Genomic DNA, 16,150 nt, shown 5'->3' on the forward strand with positions numbered 1-16,150 from the left:
GTGTTTTTTTTGTGTATTTATATAGTAACTATTTTTTCATGTTAATATCTTTTATAGATAAAACAAGATGTGGTATGAGTGCTTATAAGAAAACTCTCCATTATTAAAGTAAAGTATCCTTGGCTTTACATTTTTTTTTGTTATAGGGTTTCTAGTGAAGGAAAATTCCGTAAAATGCTTTTGACGCACTATATGAATAAAATAATATTTTATTGTTGGTATTGTCTTAACCAACAATATGTGTTCCTGTCATCATAATGCACCTCTGTTTTCCGGTTCGTCGAGTTTAGCTCTCTCAAACTTTGTATCATGGGTTGTTGTCGTCTATATCACATACTTTTATATTTTTTGGCATTTCGAATGTTTGTCGTATAGTCTCTGGTGAATTGTTGTCTCATTGTAAATCGTACTGCATCTTAATTTAAAAGACATAAATGTCTAAATAGATTATTTTGGTCTGCACGGAAAAAGCATTTAAATGTTTTTGCTAGATTTCTATTAAATACATAAAAGTAATGAAAATTCTGCTGATATATGTAAGGACAATACGTGATGTTTTTCCTACAGAAGATTCGTTTCCAACTCTTGGGTTATATTGCTCTGCAGTAAAAACCATTAAAATGTTATTGCTAGATTAATTACATAATAGTTCTTGGGAATCAGCAGACAACCGTAAGGTAATACATAATGTTTTTCCTACACAAGTCTGTTTCCAACCCTTAATACAAAAAACGTATAAATCAGTCTTCTGTTTGTAATACTAAACAGAACAGTGGGATGTTATTGTCGCATAACATGACTTAAGTATAAACAAGTGCATTTATCATGAGTATGGAAATAAGCCAATGTATAAAACTATAAACGTACTTGAACGCAGAAAAGTAACGTATTTGACTTAATGTTTATCAACTTGTTTAACAATATTCAAACATTAGCAAAAATGACTTTATACCCTGGCTTTGCAATGATAATAATTGGTCTATGCAAAAATGTTTGTGACAGTTCTTTGATTTTTCATCATATAAAATATAACAGGAAAGTGACAAAGAATGTTTTTATTCAGTATCTTACATTTCAAATGAGACAAGTTGCTGAATTTTAAAACTTTTTACATATGAAAATTTATCTGTTCTTCTGTTCATAAACAATAGCGAGAGTAAACTTTTAAACTCTTAAACAAATGTTACTGAAATGATTACACTCATGGATACCAGGCTTATTATGTTGAACGTCTACCAAGGATTCTTAGTTATCGGAGGTACCAGGATTATAATTTAGTACGCCAGACGCGCTTTTCGTCTACATAAGACTCATCAGTGACGCTCAGATAAAAAAAGTTACAAAGCAAAACAAGTTCGAAGTTGAAGAGCACTGAGGACCCAAAATCCAAAAGTTGTGCCAAATACAGCTAAGGTATTCTAGTTTTGTAACAGGGAATCGTCAGTGATGCTGGATAAAACATATTTTAAATAGCCGAACAACGTTCGTTTCAGCACCTTTTGATTACACTCTTTTGTTTATAATTCTTACTTTCTATGAACAAAGGAGATGTATGAATTTAAAAGCATCTGAAGTCTTTGCATCAGTAATTCATTCTGGAGATTAAACTCCGAGCATTGAAATGTAAAATACTTTTAGCAAACAATATAACACATAATAAAAAATCACAGCAGTATAGTATTTAATCAAATGTTTTCAAAATTATGACATGTGGTCTCTTAAGTTGAATAGCAGAATGTCATTTCAGTAGATTACATACATTGAATGTAATTATCTTACAGAAAAACTAAAAACGAGTTTATTTGTACAGCTTAATTTTATTGACATTTAATTTGACACAGATCCGTTCATTTGATAGAAAGAACGCAAAAGGAAACTGTTTTAATTATTGTTTAAACTTAATTCTTAATTCCATATTACATTTTCAATTATAATTGAGGATAGTTAAAAATTTTGCTTACAAAAAGAGATAGAGTTAAGCATGAATGCTACAACAACTGAAGATATAAGAAATTATTTATATCATTTAATACAATATACGTATACGATGTATACGATGAAACATCTCTTTAAGATAAACTCAGTAATCAATGAAAATATCCAAAGCATACAATACAATGTATCCACAGTTCGCTTTGCTGAAATTAATATGAAAAATACTGTTGTATTTATGCTTACGTCTTCTTGGCATTGAGGTTCGAACAGTGGGAATAGCAGGTCAATAACGAAATAGAAGACTATTAAAGCTTGGCAATTTTTATACATTAACGTTATACTTATATTGCTTTCTAAATATTTTTTATCTCAGCGTCACAGATGAGTCTTATGAGGACGAAACGCGCGTCTGACGTATCAAATCATAAGTATGGTACCTTTGAGGTCTATTTGTACCACTGGGTCGATTCCACTGCTGGACTTTCTTCCGGCATAGTAGTCAGACTTGAATATCAATTATATGGTCATTTTCAATTTCTTATCCCAGACATTGATTATCTTAGCCGTATATGGCACAACTTTTTGGTATATTTGGGTCCTCAATGCTCTTCAACTTTATACTTGGTTGTCTTTCTAACCGTTTTAATCTGAGCGTCCGAGTCTTATGTAAATGAAAAGCGCGTCTGGCAACTCCATCTACAAATGTATTAATACTGTTTCGAATGATTTAAACATTTCAATGGATATAAATTTATAGAAAACGATCACATCAATGATGTCCACGTCGGCCTTTATATATATAATATTCATTTCCAAGTTGTATCAACTTATGTATATTTAAATAGTGAATACACTGTAAAGTCTTCAAATGAATCGACAAAGTTATATATTACTTTTAGATGTAAGTAATATATCAATATGTCATATCCACGATTTTTTCCCCAAAGTTTCGATTTATCATATGTTTATATTACAAGACAATATCGTAAGCCTGACATCTTATAATTACAAAGAATTGTTTTTATCTATTACAAAATTTGTTTTTGACAGGAAGCATTGGGTAAGTTTACAATTACAAATTTAAATTAACGCATCTAAAATATCTGACTTCGTAAATTTTCATTATATATTGTTATTTTTTCTACGCCAGTTTTCTCTGAAGATTTGTTGAAAAATTGCTTTCGTTGATTAGTCGAGATAGAAGCTTATTTACATCACAACTAACAAGTTCTGTTTACAGATGACTGATGCTTTGGAGAAGTACACAATTTGTTTTATTCTTTACTTTGAAAAGCGAACAAATTTTGTACATAACTCATCAAGAGAAGTATATCATTGCAAAACGGTGGTTGATTACAACAACTCAAAACAAGCGGATCGATTCTTCAATAGAAAAATGAAGAAAAGAATATCTTAACCTTCCTAGCAGTTGTGTATAGATATGTCTGTTATGTAGTCTAAAATTAACAATCAAAGTGTTTTCCAAAAATTAATGTTTATGATCGCTTGATTTGTTTACCTGCTGACATTCCTTTAGTGAACTAGTGTTGTTGGGTTTCTATCTCATTGACAATGACATACATAATATACATTGTATAAAGATAAATGTAAGAAGATGGAGTACGAGTACTAATTGAACAATTCTCCATCCAAGTTACAATTTGTTAAAGTAAACTATTGTAGGTGCGTTTAAGTGATTCGGTTATATGAATACAAATAGCATAGAAACGGTAAATTTGAGCTTTTGATTTTACCATTTGATAAGGGACGTTCCGTTTTGAATTGTCGTCGGAGTTCAGTATTTTTGTGATTTTAATTTTTGCTGTCATTAAAATATTACATCACTCTACTAAATTCATTTCAAATAATCTTTTTCAATCGGAATAACATACAACATTTATAACTATCTATTAGACAAATAATCTTATAATTATAATTTAGCAATGGTTCAAACAAAAAATATTAAAGGAAGGATTAAAATCTCGCGGTATCTGACTATATCTAGCTTTTTGTATTGCAGCAAAAAATAAGTTTATAATGGTTGTCGAATAATAATTATAAAAACATCAAACAGAAATCATAAAGGTATATATTTCAAACCACTTCAATCCTACTTAAGATAATACTAAAAGTAATTCGTCAGTTATTGTGGGTATTTGCAATGGACTTTCACAGTTTTAGTGGATGTTAATAAGCTTATATATATTGAAACTATAATCTCCCAGAACTTCTTTGCGTTCACTAACACTTTCGTACGATCAAAAATATAACTAAAAAAATAATATCTTTGACTTTGAGATAATCTGTTTTTTATCAGCTATGATTCCTAACAAAAGAAATCCAATTTTCTTAAAAATAATAATGCATCTTTATCAAAGAATCAGAGCTACATGTATACTGTCGATCATCTATATTTATTAAGAGAGGGAAGACTTTATGTATCTAAAAATAATTTGTAACACTTACAATATGGTAAAAAAAATTATAACTTCTTTAAAAAAAAAATCTTGAAAAAAAAATTGCTAAATATCCTTCAAAGAGAGAATCTCAATTTAAGAAATATTTACCTTTTCCTATTAAGGTACTTAATCTTGTAAATGAAGCAAAAAAAAAGGCAACAGTGGTATACCGCTGTTCGAAAGTCATAAATCGATTGAGTCAAAATAAATCCAGGAAACAAACTAAAACTGAAGTAACCACATCAACTAGGTCGTAAACAGGCGACATGTTCACTTTTAACATAAAAAATACTTTTTGAGTAGTATTAACTCTGGGTTTTTTTTCTATAACTCAACCATCTGGTAACCTAAGGAAATAAAGCATGCCATTTTACTCAAATTTCACACAACCTTTTAAAATTATTGACTATTATTGTATTCCAACATTCCTGTTAATAACAAAATAATAACATCCTCAAATATATAAAACTAAAATCTGAAATATAGACTTAAATCTTACTTATTTGTCACTACAAATAAAAAATAATGTGATATTAAGTGAACAGTTGAAACAAGATACGTTGACCTCTACAAATAGTTTTACATTGTGAAAAAAACCAACATAAATACACACAACAAAATGGTAATGGTAAAAATACAATTTATGTAAACTGTAAGCTAGACCAAGTTGACCAACACATCATATTTTTTTGGGGTCAATACAAAAATAATTCGTGTATATTAGACTGATTACTGTCATCTTTGAGACAAAGGCAGATGGGTACTCTTTTTAAAAGGAAAACTGAAATAAAACTCAATTCCATGAGTAGATTGAATTAATAGAACTTCACAGAAAATCTTAAGACAAATTTTTAAACGCAAATTTAACATTCAGTTATACAAAAATATGGACGAAAAACGAGTCTGGCGTAAATATGAAATTTCAATCCTGGAATCAATGATGAGTTAATTTACAACCCCTGGGTCGATGTCACTGCCGGTGGAGATTTATTTCCCCAAGGGTATCATCAGTCCAGGATTCATCACGTCTGTGTTGACTTGAGTAATCATTGATATGTTCATAATTATAAATTAACTGTTTACAAAATTTTTATTTTTTTAATTACTAAGGCTTTTCTACCTCAGTAATAGATAATCTTAACTGTATTTTGCTTAACTTTTAGGATTTTTCGGTCCTCAATCTTCAACTTCGTACTTTATATGGACTTTTAAAAATATTTTGATTCGAGCGTCACTGAGTCGTTTGTTGACACGCGCATCTGACGTAAATATGAAATTTCAATCCTGGTATCTATGATGAGTTTATCCTACAAAAGTATGGATTCATATTCGTGTGATGCCCTAATGAGCTGATTAATGATAAAATGTAAACATTGAGATGAAATAGCCACAAGGAAAGAAATTAGCTAAAAAGCCAAAAAACTAGCGTTCTTCATGAAAAGAAAAATTTGACAAGTCACTAGTAACATTCGATTTCCCAAGAATATGTTCAATTTAAAAAAAATAATGTTGAAATGCAATGCTGCTAGCACAAATCGCTATATCAATTTCATTACATTTCTTTTATGTGAAGATGGTCATAAATAATCTTACAACAGCTGAATTATCTCTACGAACAATATTTTATGATTAGCCATTAAAGGACCCCAATTATCAAAACAGCTGCAAAACTGTCATGTGATTATGAAGAAAAAATATTAAAGCTTTAAAAAAAAACAATTCTGTGAATAAAAAATAACAAGTTTTAGAAATAATTGTTATCTTAACATACTGACATGGAGACAACATTACCATGTAAATAGTCGAAGATAATAGTTATTCAAATAACTAAATAGAAAAAAGCAAATCTTACATATTTTGTTCCTTTCAAATCAATTAGGTACTGCTTATATCTAAATCGCATATAAGTATCTGTAAAAATTTAATAAGAGATCAAAATAATTTGTGGTTAAAATCCCTGACAATTTACCATTTACAAGTATGCATAGTTTTTAATCATAGAAATAAATATGTGTAGAGACACGAGCAATGTACATGTATGGAGTTATATATACCATAAGTACGAGAGAAAGGATCATCATTTTAACAAACTAAAACTAATAATATGGAAAGACAAATATTCTTATTTGCTGTGAATGTTTCCCCTTTGAAACTGAAACAGTCAAATTTATAAAAGAACATTATTTGATGTCAAATTCATATTTATTTGAAGTGATTTCTCTTGAATAATTTTCGCAGTAAACTGGATGACGCTAAACTATCTGAAGCTATAAGAAAGGATTAAGAAGAATCGGTGCTTAGTTTGGCCAAAACTTGTGACTCATAACATTACTGGAACAAGTCTACCATTAAAAAGGACGCAATTCACATTCAAATGAATATTTACAACCTATTGATAAACTTTATTGCCGATTGAGAAATTTATTCATCTCATCACAGTTCTACTACAAAAGACTACACTTATCTGAATAAATAAAAAAACTTCATTTTGATAAATCAAAACATTACTAGTTTTCTGATGTTCAAATCCCGTAAATCGATTTGGAAATAAAACTGAAAGGCAATAAACGAAAACTGAGGTAATCGTATGTAATCCAAAGGGAGCGAACTCGTGTGTGATTATGATCATCTCCTGCTAAGCATGCATCAACCGCCATGCAAATCCTCACTGAGCTAAAATCTCGCAACCGGGAATAGGACACAATCAGTAGCATTACAGATTAGACGACATGTATCTAAAGATCTGTTAATGTGAAAACATGTCTCTCGTGAATTGAGGTAAAGACATATCAGATCCGCCGATCAATTCTTGATAGGTCGTTTGGAAGAGTAGCGTAGAAAAATTAAAAGCAATGATTATCAACCGAACTGAAGGGACCATCAACGGCATGTAACAGTATCTTGAAAATTAGTTGTGTTCACTTACCAGAAGTAAGGAAACATTATCATGTACTTTTTTGTGTAGTTAATGCATCTAATACACAGGAGGGATCTGTATATGTATTGGTGAGACCAAAAGCTGTGATATGGTAATGATGATATTAACCTCTATTTGACTAGCGAACAGTCTTTTATTTAGAGGAATTGATAATTTTAATTTATATAACAAATAAAATTGTATTTACGTTATTTATCGACCACGTATTTTGTTTAATAACTTCTTTGTCGTTAAGTAACTGCACAAAAAGTCTTCTAAGCACTTAAATTGTATTTCTTATTCTAGAAATGTTATAACTCTTAACCCTTGTATTGTTATATGATACATTTATTCCAAATATATTCTATTGTTGTTTTATGTAATCTGCCTTCTCGCATTTACTGGTATCTATGAGAAATTCATTAACACATATGTTTACCATATAGTGTGTTATTTATGAGGTTAGCTTTAGATATTTGTTTTTATATCACGTTGACGGTCCTGTAGGTGCCTCAATAATACATTCTCTATATGCCATCTATTTTTTATCTACAAGCAGCCTATATAGTGGTCTTTTCATTGATTAACAAATGTACAACGATTTGTATCTGCCTCATTTGTTGGATATATGTTTTCCAACTTTATCTCAAGAACTTTAAAGCAAGTTTACGTGTACTCTTACTTTACACTGTCCTACACGCAATACTTGTGTATAATATCCCTAACTGTTTGTGTTGCTTAGTCTAACATGAACCCTTATTGTTAATCTTCAGGCCATCCTTACTACTAATAGTTATAAATGTAAATCATTAATTGTGATTGTTTTAAGAAAGGCATGACATACTGTAACTAAAAGGCTTTGCATGAAGAATTGAAACATGCACATTGTTGTCAAGGATAATTATGAATGTCGTGTTGACAAACATTAGCATACACTGTCACGCTTACAACTCTTTAATGTCTCATAATACATTTTGTTCTAATCAACCTTTCTTCACTGTGTTGTGTCGTGTAAAATGTTTAATTCCATGTGTTTTTGTACCTGTAAATCTTAAATTAGGTGTTTCTTACAGTTTCAAAATGTTGAAAATGTTTCAGTAGATGCTAGTTTAGATAAACAGTTTTTTAAATTTAAATTGAATTTTATTTGGTATCAATAACATTTAAGAATTGAATGCTTCTTTTTGTTACTTCATTGGGCTGTAAAAGCGTTGACCGAAGTACATTTTGTATGTAGCGCGGAAGCGCTTCATTCTAAAAATTCGCGCACGGTCAACGCTTTTACAACCCTATGAAGTTACAAAAAGAAGCATTCAATACTTTTTATAATTATTTTATTCAATTCACCTGTGCACTTTATTGTGGAACCACGTGTTATCATGAATGAACAGTTTTACTGAGTAATGCAATTGCTTAAGGAATAACACGCGATGTGCAGTTATCCAATCATAATAAAGTATTATGATGAAACATACATCTAATGTAATTATATACACATACAAAGCATTAATGGGTGACCTTTCTGTATTTTTTTTTTAATCTGGGCATCAATTATTATACTGTGTTATTACAATACACAAACAATCAAAACAAATAAAAACAAAATGCACTTAGTGTAAATACTCATAAAGTCATATTCTTCTTACTAAAGGCTTTAATAAAATTCCAAAGAGCGTTTCACAAAATTACGGAATACGGAAGTGACATCTAAATTGAGCTTGTAAAGTCATATGTCTTATCTCATAGTTTGATATTCAATTTTGAATACTTGTGGAAAAAAATTATAATTTCAAAACATTCTTGCACTTCACATGTCAACGCATGAAAGGTAGATTCGACTGGAAAAAAAGCAACAACAAATTCTTAAAAAAATGAAAATTAACATAAGACATACAAAAACGCGTAACAAAATGCCGAACTCTAAAGTAGGTTGTGTCGATTTACATTGGCTGCAATCAGTCACATTGAAAGACTATCAACAGCCAATATAAAAAAGAAGATGTGGTATGATTGCCAATGAGACAACTATCCACAAAAGACCAAAATGACACAAACATAAACAATTATAGGTCTCCGTACGGCCTTCAACAATGAGCAAAGCCTTACTCAATGTTTTTAATTCCCTTAAGCACTGTTTATCGGAATTGAATGGTGTAACACTCGAAAAGATATCATTATCGCACTGATTTTGTCACTCAGATTGTCTGTCTTGTCAAAAGTCATCCGACAACAGGGAATGTTTTGTAATCGTGAACGGTACTGCATACTTAATCTACTAGCACTTTCTCCATAAACAATATCGAGGAAGATGTCTTTTTTTTATTTAGCATCAGATGTTGTATGTCTTATGTAACGTGACTGGAATCATTGATGTAACAGAATTCACGTGTCTTTGAAACAAATAAACTTAATGTACGGGAAACAGACACCTACATTATCTAACCTTTGTAAACTACTAACAATTTTATAGTTCACATTATACAGGCTTATAAGATTGCTGTGAAATTCAATTTGTTTCGGTTTTATGGCCATCTTAGAAAGTGCAATGTTTTAAAACGCGATCGTTTTATATACGGTCTTATTTACCTTCTGTATATTTTGTCTTGAAAGTTAATAATATTTTTATGGAAAACACGTTTCGTACGCAATGAAATTACTATCGCATATTTACATTATTTCGATTGGTTAGCTTTTGCGGCTGTAGACTGTTTTATCCAAAGAGAACTGTCAATCAGCAGTCAATAATTGCCCATGTTAATTTTGCCTAAAACAAATTAGGACTGTAAATTAGAAGATTATTTATAGTCATTTCATAATGACATGTTTTTCTCTTACTATTAATAAAATCTTTACATTTAGTCCATTAGAAGTTTGATGTGTACCTGTTGATGATTTTTTTATATGATATGCATGATTTTTAAAATTAGTTTTTATTGGCTCTGGACTTGATAGAAACTGCGAGTACTCGTCGGTTGTAGGTAGTATCTTTTTGTCATAAGTATGTACATGTATACCCTGCCACATCCGGTTAGAGATTTCGTATGCTGTTTTCTGCTTGAATTGATCTGATGAGCTAAACCCTTTTCAACTTATTTTTATAGTTATTTCTTATGTTGCACTGTTACATCAGTGTGAACTGTTAGGGGGAAAGTTTGGCGCCACCAAATTTTAACCCCGTCATATTTTCTGTGTGTCTGTCATCTAGTTCAGAACATTTCATTTATTTGTTTTCGTTTGATACTGTAAACAGCTTACCGATTGTAACTTATCGAAAAGAGCAAATGACTGAAACACCATAAATATATAAATGTAATGACATAAACAACTTCCTCCACCGAGTGTCAGATAGGAAATCAAAAATACGAAACCCGAATTACTTAAGACAGGATCTGAAGAAAATTTGAATTCATCATTAGCAGGGTGGTTTTTGTTGATGCTATCATTAATAACACAAATTGTGTAAAATATTAACACAATTTAACTGATAGATATAACATGGCTCTGTTCTTATACATCCCGTCATTGTGTTTTTGTACTATTTGTTAATTGGTGTATTATTGCCTTTAATTTTTGCTGATGTGCATGGTCTATATGCCATTTTGTGCATATTTGTTTTTTCAATGATTGGGATTGCAACGCAATATTGACTGATGTATTGTTGTCATTTTTACCTTTTATGTATGTCTGTTTTGTTTTCGAATCGTTGTCAGTACAATAGAATTCGATGCGACTGTCATTCAAGTGAGGGTTTAGCTAGCTATAAATCCATGTTCAATCCACCATTTTCTACACCAGAAAATGCCTGTTACAAGTCAGGAATTTGAAAGTTGTTATTCATTCGTTTGGTGTGTTTGAGCTTTTGATTTTTTCCATTTAATTAAGGACTTTCCGGTTTGAATTTTTCTCGGAGTTCAGTATTTTTGTGATTTTAATTTTTAGATCATACTTAAAAAGATATCTTATTATTTTTTTGTGTTTTTAACAATTTGAAATAATTCTAGCGAGATCACTATGTCGTCAATTAGACAACACATTTCATTTTAACGCCATCACATCTCTCGCTAACAGATAACACATGTCGTATAAAGGGAATAGTATCTGGTTAAAACCACACGGAGGTGTGAATCACCGACTTCTCATCTCAAACTCGATTTATAAAAAAACGCTAAGATTTTAAACAATAACTGACTATATTAGAAGATGATGTTTGATTGCCAATGAAACAACTCTCCAAAGGAGACATGATAGAACAAATGACATAGAAATAAACAACTATAAACAACGTACAACTTCAACAATGAGCAAATTCCATACGACATAGTCAATAATAAATCGTCTGTAGTAATGATATTTATGCTACCGTAATCCATGTATCTATATTCAACGCGGAGAGTAATGATGATATAGTCGCAGATGACGTATCCTACAACAAAATGAAAGATAGTAGTTGCTTCATGTGAAAAGTTGACAGAAAGGGTGGCATTTTCATTGAACTCGCCACAACATTTGTAATTAAAATTTATATTGTTTAGCCGAAAAAGTAGTTAACTTTGATCGATGTGATCATAATATGATACTTTTATTTTTCAGATTATTCATGATGACAAATGACACTGACTACACAATTATACAGAATACAACCATGACAAATTGTTCTAACACAAACCTGACCTGTAATCATACAGATTGGCTTTTAAAGTATAACTATGATATGTTTCAAGTGGCAACGGAAATGTCACAAACGCGGAGATTTGACGAGACAACAGAAGCAATCATAATTGCTTTTTACGCCATCTTAATCGTATTTGGTGCAACCGGAAATGGGCTTGTCTGTTATGTTGTGACTAAAAACGCCCACATGAGAACACCAAGGAATATATTTATTATCAATTTGTCGATATCAGATCTTACACTTTGCCTTTTCACACAACCATTAAATTTGTACAGATTATTAAATCATTACTGGTTTCTGGGAGGATTTATGTGCAAGTTTGTAGCAATGTGTCAAGGCACTAATATATTTGTATCAACAATTAGTATAACAGCCATTGCACTTGACAGATTTCAGGTAATTGTATATCCAACAAAAGACAGTATGAAGAAATTAGGCGCAGCAGCAGCACTTGTGTCGATTTGGATCATTTCATTTTTCATGGCAAGTCCATTATTAATATTCAACGTATATAAGGTGTCAAAGCCTATTGCTGTTCCTGTGTATTTCTACCATTGTCATGAAGACACAACATTAATTGAAGAAAAAGGAGCATACTCAATTGCATCTATGGTTGTTCAATACATATTACCGATTGCTATTGTGGTTGTTGCGCATGCAAGAATATGTCATAAACTCAAATACAGAATGGTCAATCAAAATAATCCAGCACAAAACACAGGTCGGTCACCATTTCAGAAAAGGAAGAATGAACGTCAAGAAAGACGAAAAAGACGAACAAACATTTTACTAGCCTTTATTGCAAGCGTGTTTGCAATCAGCTGGTTTCCAATAAACATACTAAATATATTACTAGATGTATCAAACGGTAAACTGAAAGCTTTAGAAGAAAACGTTTCCGTCGCATTTGTCGTCTGCCATATTTTAGTTCTCAGTTCTGCGTGCACAAATCCGGTTCTATACGGATGGTTAAATGAAAACTTTCGAAATGAGTTTATAAAAGTATTGTGTTGCAAGTGTTGTTATAAAGTTAAGGCATCGGTACAGAATTGTTGTGCACCAATAGAAGGCACAGAAGTGCCAGTTATTATATTTACGCGCGAAACAAATGGTGGGAATGGAACGACACACGTTGAAAAGGATGGCTACTCAGTGACTGGAACTGCATTAAATTCCGTCACCGAGTTCAGATCTCAGGTTTCTTTGTAAAGAACTTTGCTGCAAATGCCTTTTTACAATACCAAAGTTTTATTAGCAATGTAGCCCTTTTTTTAAAAGTATGATTCATAATCTTATTGCGATGATTTTAATGAATAATTCTTTTTTTTGCAGGATTTATAGAACAAACACAAATCTTATTGTAGATATTTTCAATGAATCACTTTGTTATTCCTATAATTTTATTGTTATTGGTCTACATTGTACATGTATCTTGCACATAAACAAATATTAGTACGTAAATTTGATAAAATCTAATTTGTTTTCTCTTAATCATGAAATCAATAAGACTAAGGCTTAGGTGTACATCAAAATCTAGATTTGTGAACTTAGTAACAAAAACCCAACAACGTTGGTATGATTTTCCAATAGGTATTAGTTGAATTTGTTAACGTTCAGCTCTTTTTGAAACTAAGAAGTGTTTTGACAACTTTACTTAGCACTCTGGAATGACATATCAAATTTCAAAACCTACATCAATTATTAACAAATTCGAGATTAAAACAGTACAGTTTTCAAAAACTAGACGAATATAAGGGATTTTTTTTACTGTACATTAACAAAAGTTAATTTTTGCGTTTTTTTTTTATCATTTAGCTTTTTTAGTGAATTAATATATTTTATGAGAGATAAGAGCTATATATATATATATTACTTCGATACTGAGGGAGAAATTCTACTAATTAAACTTAAGTTTTCTACATGTTCAGGGTTATATATAACGGTCGATACACAAACGCATAAACAATATGTAAATCACATCAGGGCTAAATTCACTATCGTAGCAGCTACGTAGTGCTACGTAGATTCTGACTATTGAACGTGTAGCTATAGACTAGTTGTTACATAAATATTGATAGCAGCTACGTAGCTGCTACGTAGCTGCTCCGATATTGACCTCAACCCAGGTATACTATATGCTACGCTCTTAGTTTAACTAGTCCTACTATATGCAGAGTTCAAAATCACGCCGAGTCTACTATATACTAAGCTTTGAATCAGGTTGAATCTACTATATGCAATGCTCGAAATCTGCTCCCTTTCATAAGTTGTAGATACAAACAGCATCCACAATGCAATATCACGAATACACAATGCCGCTGGCGAAGCACCTACCTTGACATAGACACATTTAGATGTACTGTTAATATCAATCAATGAAATACAGTGATGCCGTTCTTTACCTAGATTCGAACCCCTGGGTGGTTCAGCAGTTATTTTGAAAGAACATCAACTTCATGTTCTAGGGGTCAAGGGTTCGAACTGTCAGAGATAATTGGTAACTGTCAGGTAAAAATCATTCTGTAATATTTTCACAAGTATTAGCATTATAGATGCCTACACTACAACAAGTGTGTTACGATATTCACCAATTCAAGACAGATAAGATTAATATTTTTAAAGTCGGAAGGCTTACCTTGTTTTTGGAGTAATTAAACTGTTGAGAGTCGACAAATATCGTCATACATGAATAAATGTGATGAAACATTATTATTATCGATGATTTTTATCCTCACTTTCAAAGATTTGCCGAAAATTGTTATCTGTCTATGCAGCATCATCAGGCATGGTCGACTTTTTTTCGTGACGTTAAACAGGAAATTCAGAAGAAATTAAGAAAATGTGACGTCGTAATTAAATTTCGACCAATCATTTGCCGAGAACAGATATTTCACGAGTAGGAGACATAACATTTTTTTGCATCGGTCAAGAAATGTGAAAAAAGCTTAACAATTAGATAACACAGAGTTTTTAAACAAGTAAGTAAGTAAATTTAATCTATAGCCGGGCATGATATGTACAATTCAACAAGGTAAAGATGAGCTCTGTAGAGCTCTTAATCGACTTGATATTTAAAAGAATTAACAAATTACAAATTATCAGCACATTTGACAGACTACACATACAAATAATACACAGGCATAATATAATAGTAAAGCAAACATGCATAAATCAAAACAAGCAAGCTAAAAGAAAGAAAAAGCAATTTTTTTACTTAACTGGCACAATGACATAAGCTAGGCAAAAAAATATAAAAAAAGTAAACCATAAACAGAACACAGGACCAAAAGATTCCAGCTCTGAGAACAGCAAAGTTAATGTCTACATGAGCTACAGAAACAATGCATCGGGTAAAAAACCCGAATATACATGAACATACAGTTCAGTGATAACGGTTTGGAATCCATGTTTATAGGTAAATACATGTATTTAATGACAGAAACTATATTTTGATGTCATTGAGGTGACGTCATTTCATGGTAAAACAACTTTGCCAAATTTAGAGCATTAATTACATTTTAAGGACAACCAAACTAATTATTCGAAAGTATACTGAAGGCGGCCTGACAAAATTAAGACAGACCACAAGACTAACAAAAGCATACAAAACACAAACAGGTCTTTTTCGGGGACAAGGAAATATGGTTATGACGATTGGAGCATACCCGTCGTCATCTGTGAAGCAGATATTTCATAACGGGTTACATAAAGTTCATAAAAAAACATTCCAAGAAGTGAATATTCAGATTTTTTTTATTGTGAATATATCTTTGGGCCGTTAGTTGTTCTATATGATGTTTTAACATATACGAGCCATTTGAATTTATCATGTTTCAATGACAAACTGTAAATCTAGGGACGTTTGCACTTTCACCCAAAACGTTCTTATTGCTAAAATTGTGGAAGAATTGTCGTAATTTTTATATCTTTTGAAAAAGATATATTTATTTCTACCATAGTTACGATTAAAATTTATTTAAGTAAATTATTGAATTAAAGATTGGATTGCAAAAATTATTGAAAGTGTCTATATTAGTTTAATCGTTACTTTAAGTAAAAAAAACATGACCATTAATCAATACATTCTTTTATAATCTAGTTGAACAAAAACATTTGCACATTTTGGCGTTTGATTTTGAGATGTGGCGAACAGGCTTTTCACTAAGG

At 31.1% G+C, this 16,150-nt stretch overlaps 1 protein-coding gene across 1 annotated transcript in view; it reads left to right on the forward strand.

Annotated features, from left to right (window-relative positions):
- The window catches only part of LOC134713800 (neuropeptide F receptor-like), a 30,974-nt gene extending 17,697 nt beyond the window's left edge, over positions 1–13,277 (forward strand). Inside the window, exon 2 of the mRNA XM_063575082.1 lies at positions 11,902–13,277. Coding sequence (XP_063431152.1) covers positions 11,909–13,192 — 1,284 coding nt within the window. The 5' untranslated portion in view covers positions 11,902–11,908 and the 3' untranslated portion in view covers positions 13,193–13,277. The remainder of the gene's footprint in view (positions 1–11,901) is intronic.
- The last annotated feature ends 2,873 nt before the right edge of the window (positions 13,278–16,150 follow it).

Source organism: Mytilus trossulus, chromosome 4 (genome assembly GCF_036588685.1).
Source record: "Mytilus trossulus isolate FHL-02 chromosome 4, PNRI_Mtr1.1.1.hap1, whole genome shotgun sequence".
Taxonomy (NCBI): domain Eukaryota; kingdom Metazoa; phylum Mollusca; class Bivalvia; order Mytilida; family Mytilidae; genus Mytilus; species Mytilus trossulus.